Here is a 15,988-nt window from a genome sequence, read left to right as displayed (position 1 = left end):
AGCAGAAATGGAGGCACCTGGCTTCCTCTGGTACCAGGCTGAGCGAGGACGAGATGCTGCCTGGATGCCACAGGAGAGCTACAGGGCTGGTCGAAGAGACCTAGCACCTGCAGGCCTCAGGGTTGCTATCTTTCCTTTCAGGTTGGAGCCTCAGTTTGGGCACCCAATCTTCAGGGCAGTGAGGTTCTTGCTCACTTCTGTCTGCTCTCACAGATCTGCATACAACAGGAGTTAGGGTTCACACTGTTGAGGTTGTGTGTGTATGTAGGTATGTGTGTGAGATTGTACCGCCCATCAGAGTGCTGTTGGCACTCACCCTCCTACCAGATTTCCTGAGGGTGACAAGGGCAATGCTGAAGCCAACTATTTCAGCTACGTCTGTCTACAGACTTCAGGAGTGCTTATGCCCTCCAGAGCCACTTCTGAAGGGAGGCTCAAGTTCCACCCTGACTCCAAGGCAGCTGATCTCTTGAGAGATGAACTATCTACTCTGGCCTCTTTTCAAAGTACCCATGACATTCACTGCCTTCACCACGCTTGTCATCTGTGAGTTCCTGGGTTCGTTTCATCTCCTTCCTCACTAGTGCCACTTCACAGGGTGGAGCTGTGCGGGGAAGAGGAGTGAGCTCCCCAGCTTTCCAGAAGAGACCACCCAGAGTGAACAGCTTTTTGTCACCTGCCCAAGTCCATCCTGCTGTGGGCAGGAGAGCCCTCCTCCTATGACTTAACTCTCTCCGGCAGAAAGCACACATGGGAAACAGCTCTTCCCTCCCTTGAAAAGGACGCTGCAGTACCAGGCAAGATCCCATCAAATGGGCTCCTCACTTGACACACCCCTCTACCTGCCCACCTCTTCACGGTCCCCACCACCACGTGATGAGCAAGAGCAATCCTCTTCCTTGCTCTCTGACCTGTCTGTCGCTGGGGTGTCCGAGCTGCAGGGCCTGAAGGAGGGATGTGAGCTGCCTGAGGGCCACCCCGTTTGGAGCTTCCCGTTGCCTCCATGTCCTTTTCATCTTCCAGGGACCAAGAGGCTTCCACAGTTGGGTAAAGGAAAGGTTAAAGTGGTTGGGCAGGGGAGCTGAGGAGCGGAATCGAAAGGGGAAACTTGGTAGCAGAAACAAAGCCGGTGTTTGTTGGGTTTCCCTCCTGCTTGGGAGGCTGTTCTCAGACCACGGCATTCCTGGGCTGGACAGAGTCAGTTTACAGTGGCTTCTCCACAACGCTGCTGCAGCCAAAGCTGCTTTTTTCCACTGGCTGCAAGAGGGCCCCAATTTAGGAGGCCCAGCACTTCTTCCTGGCCTGAAAAACAAACATTGCTGGGCAAGGTGGCGCACGCCTGTAATCCCAGCACTCAGGAGGCAGAGGCAGGTGGATCTCTGTGAGTCTGAGGCCAGCCTGGTCTACAAAGGGAGTTCCAAGACAACCAGAGCAATGCAATAAGGAGACCCCATCTCAAAACAATAAATAAATTCAAACTCAAGAGAAGCTATCTCCTTTAGTAACATTTCCATACATATATGTGGGGGTGCCTGCAGGTCATAAAAGGGTGCTGGATCCACTAGAGCTAGAATTAAAGGCCACCTGACATGCAGGCAGGTGTATGGATCCTCTGCGAGGACAATACATACTTTAAACTGCTGACCCATATCTCGAGTCCAAAATAGATACCATTTGGTTTTTTAAAACATAATTAAAAAAAAAAATTCAGGGGGGGCTGGACAGATAGCTCAGAGGTTAAGAACACTGGCTGTTCTTCCAAAGGTCCTGAGTTCAATTCCCAGCAACCACATGGTGGCTCACAACCATCTATGAGATCTGGTGCCCTACTGTGGCTTGTAGGCACATATGCAGACAAAGTACTGTATAAATAATAAATAAATCCTTAAAAAATTTTTTTTTCAGGGGCTGGAGAGATGGCTCAGAGGTTAGAAGCACTGGCCGCTCTGAGGTCCTGAGTTCAATTCCCAGCAACCACAAGGTGGCTCAAAACCATCTCTAATGAGATCTGATGCCTTTTTCCGGGGTGCAGGCATTGTATACATAATAAATAAATAAATCTTAAAAAAAATTTTTTTTTTTCTGTCAGGCTGGAGAGATGGCTCAGAAGTTAAGAGCACTGGGTACTTCCAAAAGTCCTGAGTTCAATTCCCAGCAATGACATGGTGGCTCACAATCATCTAATCCCCAGAGACCTGGTGCCCTCTTCTGGTGTGCAGGCAGACATTCAGGCATAATCTTTAAAAAGTTAAAACAAAAAATTTGTTTTTCTACATTTATGTCTGTGAACACCTGGTGCCAGCAGCATCCAGAAGAGAGCACTGAATCCCTCGGAACTAGAACTAGAGGTTATGAGCCACCGTGTGGATGCTGGAACAGGAACCCAAGGTCAACAGAGCAGCAAGTGCTCCTGGCCACTGAACCACCTCTTCTGTCCCTGGAACCACCGCCTAGACCAGCGGTTCTCAACCTTCCTGGTGCTAACCCTTCATGTTGTGGTGGCCCCAAGCATAAAGCTATTTTCATTGCTACTTCATAGTGTAATTTTACCACTGTTATGAAATGTAATGTAAATATTTGATGTGCAGGATATGAAATGTGACCCTTGGCCCCACAGCTTGAGAACTTAAGACAGTAGGATAGAAATAGGCCTAAGAGCCGTTCTTCAGAAAGAAAGCAGTTCTTTATAGATCAGGACCCTCAAGGCATGGTGGAGACATCAAGGAGAGCCAGCGAGGAAGGCTTAAGGAGGACTGTGTAATGATGGATTGAAAAGAGAAAAAAAGATGACCACAAGGGTTCAAAGGAAATAGGCACATCTCTGAGAATAGAGCACACCTTGGGACCAAGAAGTCTGCTGGCTTGCCCTGGAGCTGGAGTTTCAAGACCTGGGCCCCAGAAATCACCTGCTGGTGCACAACAAGACAAACAGATGGGTATGGCATTTGTTTTTATTAGAAAACCCATTTGGTAAGTGCCCCTACTCCAGGCAGAGTCCATGTAGCCCCCATAGCTTTCATTTAATCTTCCACCCTCTTGAGAGGAGCTGCCAGGGGTTGGGGGTGTCATACAGTATCCAAAGGGCCCCTCCTGGACCCCCAAGAGTTCACATTAGCAGTAATACACCAACAGCACCTTGGTGGGACCCTCAAGCCCAAAGCTGTGGCTAACAGCAGTCCTGTTTTATGGCTTCAGTGAGAACAGGAGGCTCTCACAAACTTCCAGGGCTGCCCCTTGAATCTGGTTGAGTTCAGGGTAGGATCCAGGACAAAGTGGCCACGAGCCAAGGGCCAAGAGAGCATATTTGATACCCTAAGGAGTCTGGAAAACACCTGGTTTTTTTGAGAGAGAAGGGCCGAGGAAACTGCATTCAGTTCTTCTTGGGTTTGGGAGTATCATACTTCCTCTTGCTGGAATACCACAGGAGCAGAGGGATGCCTATGGAGGGCAAGGTCATGACCCCAAAGGCCGCCCAGTCCAGCTGTGGAGGAAAACAAGGGTTTGCTTAGGAGTCTGGGTGCAGATGTAGGACAGAACAGGAAAGGAGAGCGTGATACAATGAGAAGGGAGTAGCAGGACCCAGACTGTAAGCAGGACTTTGCCAGCCTCTGTCCTCAGACACAATGTTTCTCTAAAGACCAGTCTACTTTTCAAGCTGTGCAGCCTCCTGTCACCTTGGACTATTTCCTGCAAACTCTAGCTTGTTAAGCACTTGCCATTCCTGGATCACACTACACCTTCAGTCACATCTGAGCTGCTCTCAGTCCGCCCCTCCTTGCTGCTTTGACTGCTTAAACCCTCTCTGGACTCTAGATGAGACAGGTGGTGCCTCCAGCTCCTCCATGTAAACTCTGAGCGCAGCACTTCCCCACGCCTCCTCACTGAGCCTATGACATCACGGGGACTTTTGCTGTTGCTCATGTATCTCTCACATAGCCCAGGCCGGCCTCAAACTGGCTAAATGGTTGATGATGACCTTCAACTTCCTGCCTTTGTTCAGGAGTACCACCAGGCCTGGTTTCATGCAGTGCTGGAATAGAACCCAGGGCCTTGAGCATGCTGGGCAAACTACCAACGGAGCAATATCCTCAGTCCCCAGGTAATCTTTTAATGGGAGAGACTATGTCTTAAGAATTCCCTCCTTCGGTGTTTAGTCAGCTCTGAAAAATTCTCTCCAAGCTCCAGCTGGGCATGATGGCATAAGACACTCAACTATCCCAACACTGTGGCCCGCTGAACCTATCGAGGCCTCCAAGTGACACACAACTCTTAAGTCAGGCTTCTACTTCAGGCTGATCAGAGGGAAAGGCCAGGTCTATGGTGCTGGCTATTGTGAGCTCACTGAAAAAAAATCTGGGCATGATTACATCAGGAATATATCTAAAACTGTGTCTCTGTCAGTTTCTCTCACATAAAAACAACAAACTGCAGAACAAATCAATCAGTTTTCTAAGGCGATTCCAGAATCAAAAGAATGTTCTCAAAGCAGGACACAAGGAGAGACGATACTAAAAGAACTTACAAAATGGGGTGAGAATCTCCGGTCAAACTCCCGCTGGGCAAGGATGCCCCCCTGCCCTGGGGCACTGGTGGAGCCAATCTGGAGGAGAAAAAAGAAGGTGTTAAGGAAAGCCTCAAAGCACCTCATCTGAGAACAGGTTATTCAGGCCAACACAGTTCTAGCATTAGACTTAGTTACCAACACACACAGGCAAAAGTGTGTAAAGAACACACAGCTATAGGTCAAGAGGCAGAGTTCTTGTAGAACATGCAAGATGCTTTGATCTTTGATCCATCAGTAAAGAAAAGACAAGAAAGAAGAGTTTGAAGCCAGCCTGGTCTACAGGGCGAGTTCCAGGACAGCCAAGGGTACACAGAGAAACTCAATATATATATTTATATATATATATATATATAATCAGACAGATTTAGCATTTTGTAAATGCTACTCTTTGTAAAGAAAAGTAGATTAGGAGACAGGAAAGCTTAAATCACGCATACTGGGGATCACCACACTGTCAGTGTCTGTTAAACAGGTCAGACTAGCTACACAAGCAAAAACAAAGTTTCATCCACCAGACTTAGGCCCCTTCCTGTCTCTAAGACAAGGTGTATACTGGAGTTATCAGTCCTCAGCAATCAGTGACTTATTCCTCAGGAGAAAACGCCCTTTTCTACTTCAGGAGGCTGACCGAGGCCAAGATAAAGCAGTAAGCATCCTCCTGAAAACGTTACAGCCCTACCCAAATGTACATTACCAGAGGACTGGGGCTACTCCACATTCCACTGCTTTGAAGAGGGGCCAAGAGTTTGGCGGTCACTGCAAAAACTGTTCTCAGGTAGCAGGTAAGCCTTTGATTTTTGTGTCTATTAACCCACCAAATACCAGACAGTACTGGGCACTGCAGCTCACACATGTAATGCCAGCACTTGGGTGACTGAGGGAGGAAAACGGGAGTTCAAGGCCAGCCTCCTACACATATTGAGTTTAAAGGTCAGCGTGGGCTATAGGAAAATCTGTCTTAAAAGTAGGTAAATTAAAAAAAAAAAAAAAAAAAAATCAGTCAATTAACTACTTAAAAATAAAGCCGAGTGCAGTGATGGTGAGTTACATCTGTAACCTCAGCACTGGTAAGTAAGACACAGGCAGAGGGATTATCACAAATACCCAGCCAGCTAAGTTGACAGAGTGAGCTCTAGGCCACCCAGGATGGTGCAGTGGTCCACACTGTAATCCCAGCAATCAGGGAGTCAGAGGCAGGCAGATCGATGTGAGTTAGAGGACAGCCTGGTCTACAAAGCGACTCGAAACCCTGTCTCAAAAGCAAAACAAAACAAAAAAAGTAGCAGATAAAAACCAGAATCCTGGGTGGTGTACACCTTCAATCCCAGCATTTAGGAGCAGAGGAAGGTGGCTCTCCTGTGAGTTGGAGGCCAGCCTGGTCTACACAGTGAGTCCCAGTCAGGACCACACATGAGATGTATCAAAAAACAAAATAAAATGAAAGAAAGTTGAAGAGACACAAAGTCTCCTGGAGGGTGTGTAGCAGCAGACGGAAAAGCGTGGCCTTCAGGTGGTAAACAGAGCCTTCTAGGTGAGGGACGAGAACAGCAGTGGAGCCTGGAAATGGCAGGGACAGCTATAAAGTGAAGAGCAAATGAAACTTTGCAGAGTAAAGGGAAAGCAGAGGGACAGAAGGGAGGAGATGCTGTAGTCTCTCATTTCCTGCAGCTACCTTGTTTTGGAACTTTACAATTGAAGCCAGACTTCCTTAGGACCATACCAGGTACACAGTCAACCCGCCTCAGGAGCTGCCGTGGAAAAGTGTCTGCAAGAGTTTTTAACGGGAGGCAACAGCCAAGGGATCAGATGCTTTCTGGCCTCGATGGGCACCCAGTGTACATGCATGCTCACACTCAAACACACAGATCGTTCACACATTTTGAGAAGAAACTGGAGAGTTCTTAAGGATACTGGGGCCCAAGCAGCTCAAGGTTTGGACAACGTACCACAGCAGGCCCGTCCTCTTGGGCCAGGTAGGTAATAGTCGCTGAGGTGAAGTTGAAGTAACCAGCTTTGAGAGGGCGCAGGACCACTGTGTGGGAGACATTGCTAGCACTAGCCCAAGGGTTAAGGAAGAAAAAAAGATGGTGAAGGCCTTTAATCCCAGCACTTGGGAAGCAGAGATAGGTGGCTCTCTCGTGAGTTTGAGGCCAGCCTTTCACTCTAGCTGAGGCTAGCTTTGATTTTGTGGTTTCTTCCCAACTCTGGGTGTACAGGCATAAGCTACCACACCCGACTAATGTGATAAAATTCTAAGGGGTCTATAAAATATTCATTATCAATATTTTTAAATGTAAACCTAAAAAAATACATAGTAACTTAGGGTCACAGAAAGTCATTCACTGACTATTACTTTATTTTTTTTTAAGACAGGGTCTCACTGCAGCCTGGCTGGCCTGGAACTTACTACGTAGACCAGGCTGCCTCTGCCTCTGAAGTACTAGGTTACAGATGTGCATCATCGGACCTGGCAAGACTTTTTTTTAATTTATATTTGTCACAGATGGCTGTGAGCTGCCTGACATGAGTGCTGGAACCAAACTAGTGTCTTCTGTAAAAGTATGAGTGGTCTTACCCACAGGCATCACCCCACTCCATGACAGCAGCTCTTAAAAATACAGTAGACAGGATAAAAACAAAAGGAGCAAACAAAAAATACAAAGAGAGTATTTACTGTCATCAGAAATAGTTAAGCACTGGGCTGGAGAGATGGTTCAGAGGTTTAAGAACACTGGCTGCTCCCCCAGAGGTCCTGAGTTCAATTTCCAGCAACCACATGGTGGCTCATAACCATCTATACTGGGATCTGATGCCCTCTTCTGGCATGCAGGTGTACATGCAGTCAGAGCACTCATGCACAAAATAAATAAATCTTTAAAAAAAAAAAATCTAAACTCATAGCCGTAGTTAAAGAGATGACAGCTCAGAGATTAAGTTCAAAGACTGTAGTTTGGTTCTGAGCATCCACATAAGATATAACCTGTAATCATAGCTCCCAGGCATCTGAAATCTTCTTGTCTCCAGATGCAGGCACAGAAAAACTAACTATACTTTAATACACAAATCAGGGAGGGGACCACTAAACATGTAATCCAATTTGGGAGGCAGATAAGGCAGATCTGTGCATTTGAAGCTCCGGGTTACAGCGTGGGTTCCAGGAAAGCCAGGGCTACACAGAGAAACCATGTCTCAAAACCCCAAAATAATTGTCAAATCAGAAAGCAGACATGCGCAGGGTATGAGGGGAGGCTAAGAGGTTACCCAGATTCTCCATGCTAACATCCCACCGAACTGTTCTGAAAGCACCTCAGGAAGAGAGCATTTACCCAGTCTATGTGAATGCCTGGATCTATCTCCAGCACGCAAAAGAGAAAAGCACCTTCAATATTCATATGTAGCAACCGAATCTTTATGTCTGTGTCTCCTTAAAGGAATTCAGGGTCTACAGCTGACAACTATCCTTCTTCCTGATCTTCTCCAGATATATGACAAGAAATAAGCCCCACACCCAGACTATTTGAAGTACTCCTGCTGCTTTTCCGGCAATGACCCTCTCCCAGCCCTCATCACCTATAAAAAAGTGGATACGGGGCAATCCGGTCCCATTTGACATTGAGCATACCAGAGACAATGCCAAAGTCTTCAGGAGGGAAGGAGTCATCAGATAATTCCACATCTAATGCAGCACTAGAAAGCAGAAAAAACAAAAAGAGTAAGCGACATAAAATTAAGGCAGCTAACCAGAAAATCTACCTGCTGGTCAAAAGAAATCCCAACAGTAACTTGGGTCTGCTTTGAAGAATCTAGACAAAGGCCTGGATTTCGTTGCTCAGAAACACCAGAATATTCAAATTTCCAGAAGTGAATGTGCCCAAAGCTATTCCTGCTCTAATTTCTGTATAGGGGAAGTAAGATGAAGATGGAAAAAAAAAAAAAAGAAAAAACAGCAATAAAAGAGCTCATGGGAGCCGGGTGGTGGTGGTGGCACACACTTGTAATCCCAGCACTAGGGAAGCAGAGGCAGGCAGACCTCTGTGAGTTTGATGCCCATCTGGTTTACAGTGGGAGTTCTGGGATAGCCAGGGCTACAGAAAGAAACCCTGTCTTGAAAAACGAACAAACAAAAAGTGTTCATGGGTGAGAGAAGGAAGCTGGGCGTCTCCACCCCAGGTAAAAGGATTGGATGTACAATCTGTATGCATTCCTTTTTTCACAAGTTCATTTTGTTCCAGGGCCCCAAAGTGGAAGACGGTTTCTTGTAGTTCACCTAGGGATGCCTTAGGTTTCAAAAAGCATCCTGCCAAAATAAGTCCTCTAGCATATTCATTAATTCATTCACTCACGACACCCGATGCTGAAGGGCTCCATAAGAGAACCCACTCCCCAATCAAACGTTCTCTCACATGGAAGCTCAGAATCCAGAAAGGGGCATGCTAACCCCAAGCCGTTACCTGGAGCCAACATTGTAGATGTTATACTGCAGGGTCAGGTCCCGCCCTTCCACGGCGTATCTGTTCAGCAATGATTTGGAGGCCAAAAGCCTGGCTCCTTCTTCTGCTTGACTGACAGCTAACAGAGCCAACACCACAAACGCCAGCGACCTCATCTTTGGAAAAAAAGAGAAATGTGAACAATCGACCCACGTATGGAAAAGACCGCCATGCAGGCACGCTGCGCGGCGTCACACTCCTGCCCCAGAGCCACGTCGGCAGCCGCGGGGCCGGGAACAGCGGAAGCCGCAGCAGTGCGCACTGCACTTCCGGTCAGGCCGGGTCGCGGCGGACCCCCAGGGCTGGGGCCGCTGCACAACTCACCGTGAGTACCGTAAACCCCTCTCTGGGCCACAGACAACCGGAAGACAATGTCAGCATCCAGAAGACCGGAAGCGGATCTGGCCGGAAACTGATGTCCCGCCCAGTGCCTTGTGGATTCTGTAGTTCTGAAACAAGCCCCACCTTCCCCTTTGTGGCGACTGCCACCCCAGAGGAAGGAGTTACCTAGAGTCCTATACACCCTTTCCTGTGTGTCCTCCATTCTCTCTCTTTTTTTAATGCACCCCCCCATGTGAAAACCCTCTGTTTATTTAAGTAAACTAAAATGAAATAAACTTCAGAGGCACAATTTTAAAGTTCAAAACTTCTCCGACTTTGTTTTAAGGCTGCAGTAGCTAACACAGCCTTTCCTTGCAGTCTTAGATTTCCTAGCTGGCTGGTCACTGCCTTATGTGATCATTTTATAGAGACCTCCGGACAGGGCCACAGACACCACTGCAGGGAAAGGTCAGGCAGCCTGACCACCCCAAATCAGTGCACCCACATAATAGGAGACAACTGACAGGTGAAAGTTGTCCTCTGACTTCTACATGTGCACCACTGTGTGTGTGTGTATGTGTGTGTGTGTGTGTGTGTGTGTGTGTGTGTGTGTGTACAAGTGTGGTGACACAAGCCCTTTTCTCAATAGGGAAGCAGAGGCAGATTTTTGTAGCTTCCAAGCCAATCAGGACTGCATTGGGAGGCCTGTCTCAGAAAGAGAAAGAAAAATAAATAATATGGAGAGTTGTAGAAAAAGATAACTATTACTGACCTTTAGCCCCACATGCACACACACACACACACACACACACACACACACACACGTGAGCATGTATTCATACATATCACATGTACAGAGAAATTCTGTTCTTCTAAATCCCTTTTGTAGTATTTTTTTTTTTAAAGATGCCTTTAATCCCAGCACAGGACAGCCAAGGCTACGCAGAGAAACCCTGTCTCGAAAAAGAAAAAATTAAAAAGATTTATGTACACAAGTGCTCTATTTGCATTTATACTTGCAGGCCAGAAGAGGGCATCAGATCACATTACAGATGTGTTTGCTGGGAATTGAACTCAGGACCTCTGGAAAAGCCAGTGCTCTTAACCACTGAGCCATCTCTCCAGCCCCCCTTTGTAGCACTCTCACACTCAGTATATGTTTATTGTGCCCCTTCTTTGTGCCCTGTACTGTTCTAGATGTTGGGGGATGACAGACTAGATAAGATTTCTAGTTACAGTCTCTCCTACACCTCCTTTACTTCTAGAACTCATAGAGATAACCTGCTTCTGCCTCCCAAGTGGAGGTGGGATTAAAAGTATGTCACCAAACCCTGCTCAGTGATTGAGGGTTTTCTTTGTTGCTGTTGTTTTATTTTTTAATATTTGAGGACAGGGTTTCTCCATGTACTGGAACCCAGTTTGTAGATTAGGCTGGCCTTGAACTCTGAGATCCACCTTCCTCACCTCCCAAGTGCTGGAATTAAAGCTATGTTGTCACCACTGTCTGGTTTGATTGTTTTTTTACAGCACAACAATTTAATATTTTTAAAAATTACTTTTTTTGGGCTGGAGAGATGGCTCAGTGGTTAAGAGCACTGTCTGTTCTTCCAGAGGTCCTGAGTCAAACTCCCAGTCCATCACATGGTGGCTCACAACCATCTGATGCCCGATTCGGGCAAGCAGGTGTACATGCAGATAGAGCACTCACATACATAAAATAAATAAATAAGACTTTCAAAATTTTACTTCATTCTTTATGTGAATGAGCATTCTGCCTGGGTGTGCGTATGTGCAACCTGTGCATGCCTGGCACTCAGGAAGTCCATAAAGGCTCAGCTAATGGGGGAAAGAGCCATCACCTGAGTTAGGATAAAAACTGCTTGTATCTCCTGCTTCTACGTGCTTACTCTTTCAAGTTCATTCTCTTAGATTAATCTAGAGTAAAATGTGAACTCGGGGAGGCAGAGGCAGGCAGATCTCTGTGGGTTCAAGATAAGGATAGCCAAGGCTACACAGAGAAACCCTGACACCAAAAACAACAACAACAACAAAAAAATTAAAATAAAACAAGTAAGGTATGACTTGTCCAGAGACTTCAGTTAGAATTGTGGTCTCTGATTTTGAATACCTGAGAGACCAAAGAATTAAAAATTAGTTTTTTGAGTTATTGAATTAAAGTTTAAAGCACAAGCCTAAATAAAGGTCAGACAGGTGGAGACATGTCCAGCCACCTGTGGGAAGGAACCAGCCTTACTGCATTCTTTCCTGCCCACTAGAGACACAGTTGCTAGGAAACCTGCCCAGATAGGCCCTCTTCCCTAGGACAGTCAAACAAAGGAAGCCAGACCTTTAATAGTTTGGGAGCCTTCCTATAGCCAATCAGTTCAAAATACAACATCACCTCTTGTGTTTCAACCAATAGACACTTGCAGGTAGGAATTCTCCTGCTTTGGGCACTCTGGGAGGGACTAGAATATTTAATCAACCACTTAACCTGAGCATGAGGCTCTTGGCTCTCAACCGCTATGGTGGTTAGGGTGTGAGCCCAAGCTATAGCTTATAATAAAAAGAGCCTCATGTGTTTTGCAACGAATTTGACTCCGGTGATCTTTTGGGCTCTCAAGAATCGGGCACAACACACCCAAACTTATTTTTGACAAACGACCTAAACTGTATGTGGGGAATGGTACAGTAAAGAAACTGCCAACACGACTGTTCCATGGTGTAGCTAAGCGAAAGGTTTTTTAAAATTATAAATAAAAGAGAAAAAAATATATACAGAAGTATCCAGAAGAGTGCAGAGCAGGAAGAGAAATAGACTGAACATGACCAAGGTTATCTGTGAGAGAAGGGAAAATTGCCGAAGATAGATAAAAGAGAGCATAGCAGGGTTATAAGAAGGATGAGTAGCTGGGGGGAGGGAAGCCCCTTAGCTGGAGGAGGTTTAGGGTAGCTGAGGAGGTAGGAAGGGGTAGGATGTTAGCATGGACTTTGAAATATGTAACGGGTACTTATGATACTATACTAAGGGAGCCTGGAGGCCAGCATGCTGATAGGCACCACAGGTAGTCACATGTTCCTCAGCCAGAGATTATAAAAGAGATTCCATTGGCTGATTGTTGGAGGGTGTTTTGAGCACTGTGTATTCAGATGCTGATTCCTGTGCCCAGAGATCTGGCTACAGTCAGGAAGTTGGCATTGTCTTTTCTTTCTTTCTTGTTTTAATGATTTATTTATTTAATTTTATGTGCACTGGTGTTTTGCATGAGGGCGTCAGATCCCCTGGAACTGGAGTTACAGACAATTGTGAGCTGTGGTTGCTGGGAATTGAACTCAGATCCTTTGGAAGAGCAGCAGCAGCAGCAAGTGCTCTTAATCAGAGAGCCACCTCTCTAGCCCGGCACTGCCATTTCTATGAAGTACCTCCTGTCTCAGTGTTGTATAAAAATTGTTCTCCATCATTTCTGATTGGTTTATAAAGTGCTGAACAGCCAATAGCTGGACAGAAGAGGATAAGACAGGACTTCTGATTCCAGTAAGACTGACCCAGGTAGAGAGCAGAGAGAGGGGAGTTTCCAAAGAGAGGGGTTGCCATGAGAGAGTTACCAGCATTATTAGATTAGAATAACACAATATCTGCTCTGCAATAGTGCCTGAAGCAATTAATAAATATAATAGCTCTCCATGCTATCATTGAGAACAAGGGCAGCAATAGAAAAAAGAACATATTTTTATGTTCAAAGAATGAGACCACAATTCTAACTGAAGTGTCTGGACAAGTCATACGTCATACTTTATTTGTTTTATTTGTTTACTGATTTTGGTTTTTGGAGTCAGGGTTTCTCTGTGTGATTTTGGCGTCAAATGTGGAAGGCCTGTAATCCAAGCTTAGAACAAAAGATTCAGGTATTAGACAAAGTCACAGAGCTGGGACAGAGTTGCTGAATTTAGGGCATGTAACTTGGCAGGAGGTGGTCCCTTTAAGAGAGAGTGGACCAGAGCCTTAGGCACACCCCTCAGGCAAAAAATTTACCAGAGCTGCATTGCCAAATGGACCCAGGACATGCTACAGTAGATCCAGAAGTACACCAGCCTAAAGTACAGAGCCTGTGAACTACAGATAGCTAGGGCCAAGAATAGCAGCACATTTGGGACCAGCTGCATTCCTGTGGCCAATGCAGCCACTGACACCACCTTCCCGAAGTGGGCAGAGGTCAGAGGTGCCATCACAGGCCAACAGGGCAGGGCAGGTGGGCCCAGGACAGTCAGCTTGGTAAACCAAGCCAAGTGGCAGAACTGCCTCTTTACTGTGAACAGAAGGGCTGGGGCAGGGCCTACAGCCAGCAGTAAGGACTAGAGAACCATGGAAAAACCTGCACCCAAGCAGAAGGTAGAAGAGCAAAAAAACTTGGTATGGCAGAAGGCACTCCAACAAAAGCACACAAAACAAGCCACACGAAGATGGACAACAATTTAGAGAAAATTAAATACTAAAAAAGATATTAAGTTAAAAAGTGGTAAAAGGTGCTCGCTTCGGCAGCACGTAAACTAAAATTGGAACGACACAGAGAAAATTAGCATGGCCCCTGCGCAAGGGTGACACGCAAACTCAAGAAGTGTTCCATGTCTGTTTTAAAAATCTGGTAAAAGAGAGACGAATAAGTGCACATAGAAAGTAAAGTCTCCAAAGAAAGGAAAGAGAAAGAAAAATAAGTAAAAATGTTATATAAATGTGCATAACAAAGTCTCTGAGAAAAGGAGAGTGTTAGGGAGAATAAAAGGAAAATGTTTTCTACAATGGAATAAATGGAAAATACAATGAGAGAGGGCATCTGGGTCTCGTATAATTTTGCTACACTTATCAGCATAGAAATTATTATATTTTCAGTGATGATTGCCATTTTATATCCTCTTTAAGGGAAATCAGAATAAAGCAGACTTATAGAAGGAGAAGACTAAAAAATTAAATGCTAGATTAGGGCAATAAAACTGAGATCAGAGGATTTTTTTAAATCAGAATAAAGAACCCTCAGAAAAATCCAATCTGGAACCTTCAGCGACAGCAAAAAAGGTAGTTCCAGGTGAGAATATCCACAAAGGCCTGAGGAATTAGAATGGTAGCCCATAGAGATGAAATATGCTGAGTTTAAAATACAGATTCTGTTTAATGATGCTGCCTTAGAACAATATTATACAATAGATTATGTGTTCCATTTTGTAGAGATTGAAGAATTAAGATACATACACATGCTAATACATCATAGAATTGATACTTATTCAAGATTTCAGTCTGTTTCTGCCTTGAATTTTGAAAAAGATGATTCTGAGATTGCACATTTATTAGAGATGATGACACTCTTGGAAATGCCTTTACAGACTGAAGATGATGTTGCTTTGAAATATGTACCCGTTAGAATACAACAATCTTTTAGACATTATGACGTGAAACATGTCACTGGTACAGCTTACAATCCTACAGGACAAGCAATTGTAGAGAGATCTAACAGGGCTTTAAGGGAAATGCTCATAGAGCAGAACAGGGATGTGGGACCTCCTAGAAATATACTAAGTAATTCTTTATTGAACTTAAATGTTTTAAGTGTCAGTGAAACAGGTACTACAGCTGCTGAAAAACAATGAATTTTAGGAAGGACTGCTGAATTAGATCAACATGTATGTGTGCTAACTCCAGAACTGAAGGAAATGTGTTGGAGAAGAGGTTTTGCCTTTTTTTCAACAGGAGAAAAAACAGGACCTTTCTTTCTTCTTCTTTTTTTAATTTTTAATTTTTGGCTTTTTGAGACAGGGTTTCTCTGTGCAATAGCCCTGGCTGCCCTGAACTCACTTTGTGGACCAGGCTGGCCTCAATCTTTCCTGCCTCTGCCTCCTGGGGTGCTGGGATCACAGATGTATACCACCATGCCTGGATGACAACAACTAATTTCTATATTCTAAATACTTCTAAATTCTAAACACTAAATTCTAAATATTTCTAAATTTAAAGCTCTAGAATTTAGAAAACAAGTGCTGTTATTAAAGGTGTGTACAACCATCTCCCAGGTTAAGAAAAATCATTTTTCATTTCTTGCCAGTAACATAAGAGTGCCTTTAATAAATTGTAATTCACAAATATTATCATTTTATATGTTTATCTTTTTATGCCTACATAACCATTTTAAAGGTATGATGGTTGGTACCTTTAAAAGACCAACAAAGCTGGCCATGGTGGCACACGCCTGTAATCCCAGCACTCAGGGAGGCAGAAGCAGGAGGATCTCTGGGAGTTCAAGGCCAGCCTAGTCTACAAAGTGAGTCCAGGACAGCCAAGGCTACACAGAGAAACCCTATCTCAAAACAAACAAACAAACAAACCTAGAATGATCAACAACCATTGTGTTCTGCCTATGGACAACCTGAATGTTCTGTAACTGTTCTTGATGATACCTTTTATTATTTTTCTCAGAAGCATTCTTTATTTTATGGTTTGCTTCTGAGATTGGAGGAATGATAATCTGTATTTTCCATTGCTGCAACAAATCATGTCCCCATAAATTCATGGCTATATTAGCCACATATGGCTTTAATTTTCCTATCTGTCCTTCTGGCCTTATAC

General features: G+C 44.9%; 1 protein-coding gene and 1 non-coding gene across 2 annotated transcripts; one reads left to right on the top strand and one right to left on the bottom strand.

The window, feature by feature from the left end:
• Nucleotides 1–2,933: 2,933 nt before the first annotated feature.
• Ssr2 (signal sequence receptor subunit 2) lies at nt 2,934–9,441 on the bottom strand. The gene is made up of 6 exons (XM_055625753.1): nt 9,379–9,441; nt 9,016–9,170; nt 8,153–8,251; nt 6,511–6,619; nt 4,523–4,600; nt 2,934–3,481 (listed from the first exon to the last, which is right to left on the bottom strand). The coding sequence occupies exons 1-6, from the start codon at nt 9,433–9,435 to the stop codon at nt 3,371–3,373; spliced, it is 609 nt and encodes a 202-aa protein (XP_055481728.1). The 5' UTR covers nt 9,436–9,441; the 3' UTR covers nt 2,934–3,370.
• Nucleotides 9,442–13,899: 4,458 nt separating this feature from the next.
• On the top strand, nt 13,900–14,006 carry LOC129690229 (U6 spliceosomal RNA). The gene has a single exon (XR_008722239.1). It is a non-coding gene; the product is annotated as a U6 spliceosomal RNA (small nuclear RNA).
• Nucleotides 14,007–15,988: the final 1,982 nt, after the last annotated feature.

The sequence above is a fragment of the Psammomys obesus genome, unplaced genomic scaffold (assembly GCF_907164565.1).
Source record: "Psammomys obesus unplaced genomic scaffold, mPsaObe1.curated_primary_1811, whole genome shotgun sequence".
NCBI lineage: Eukaryota > Metazoa > Chordata > Mammalia > Rodentia > Muridae > Psammomys > Psammomys obesus.
This window is presented reverse-complemented; position numbering and strand designations above follow the sequence as displayed.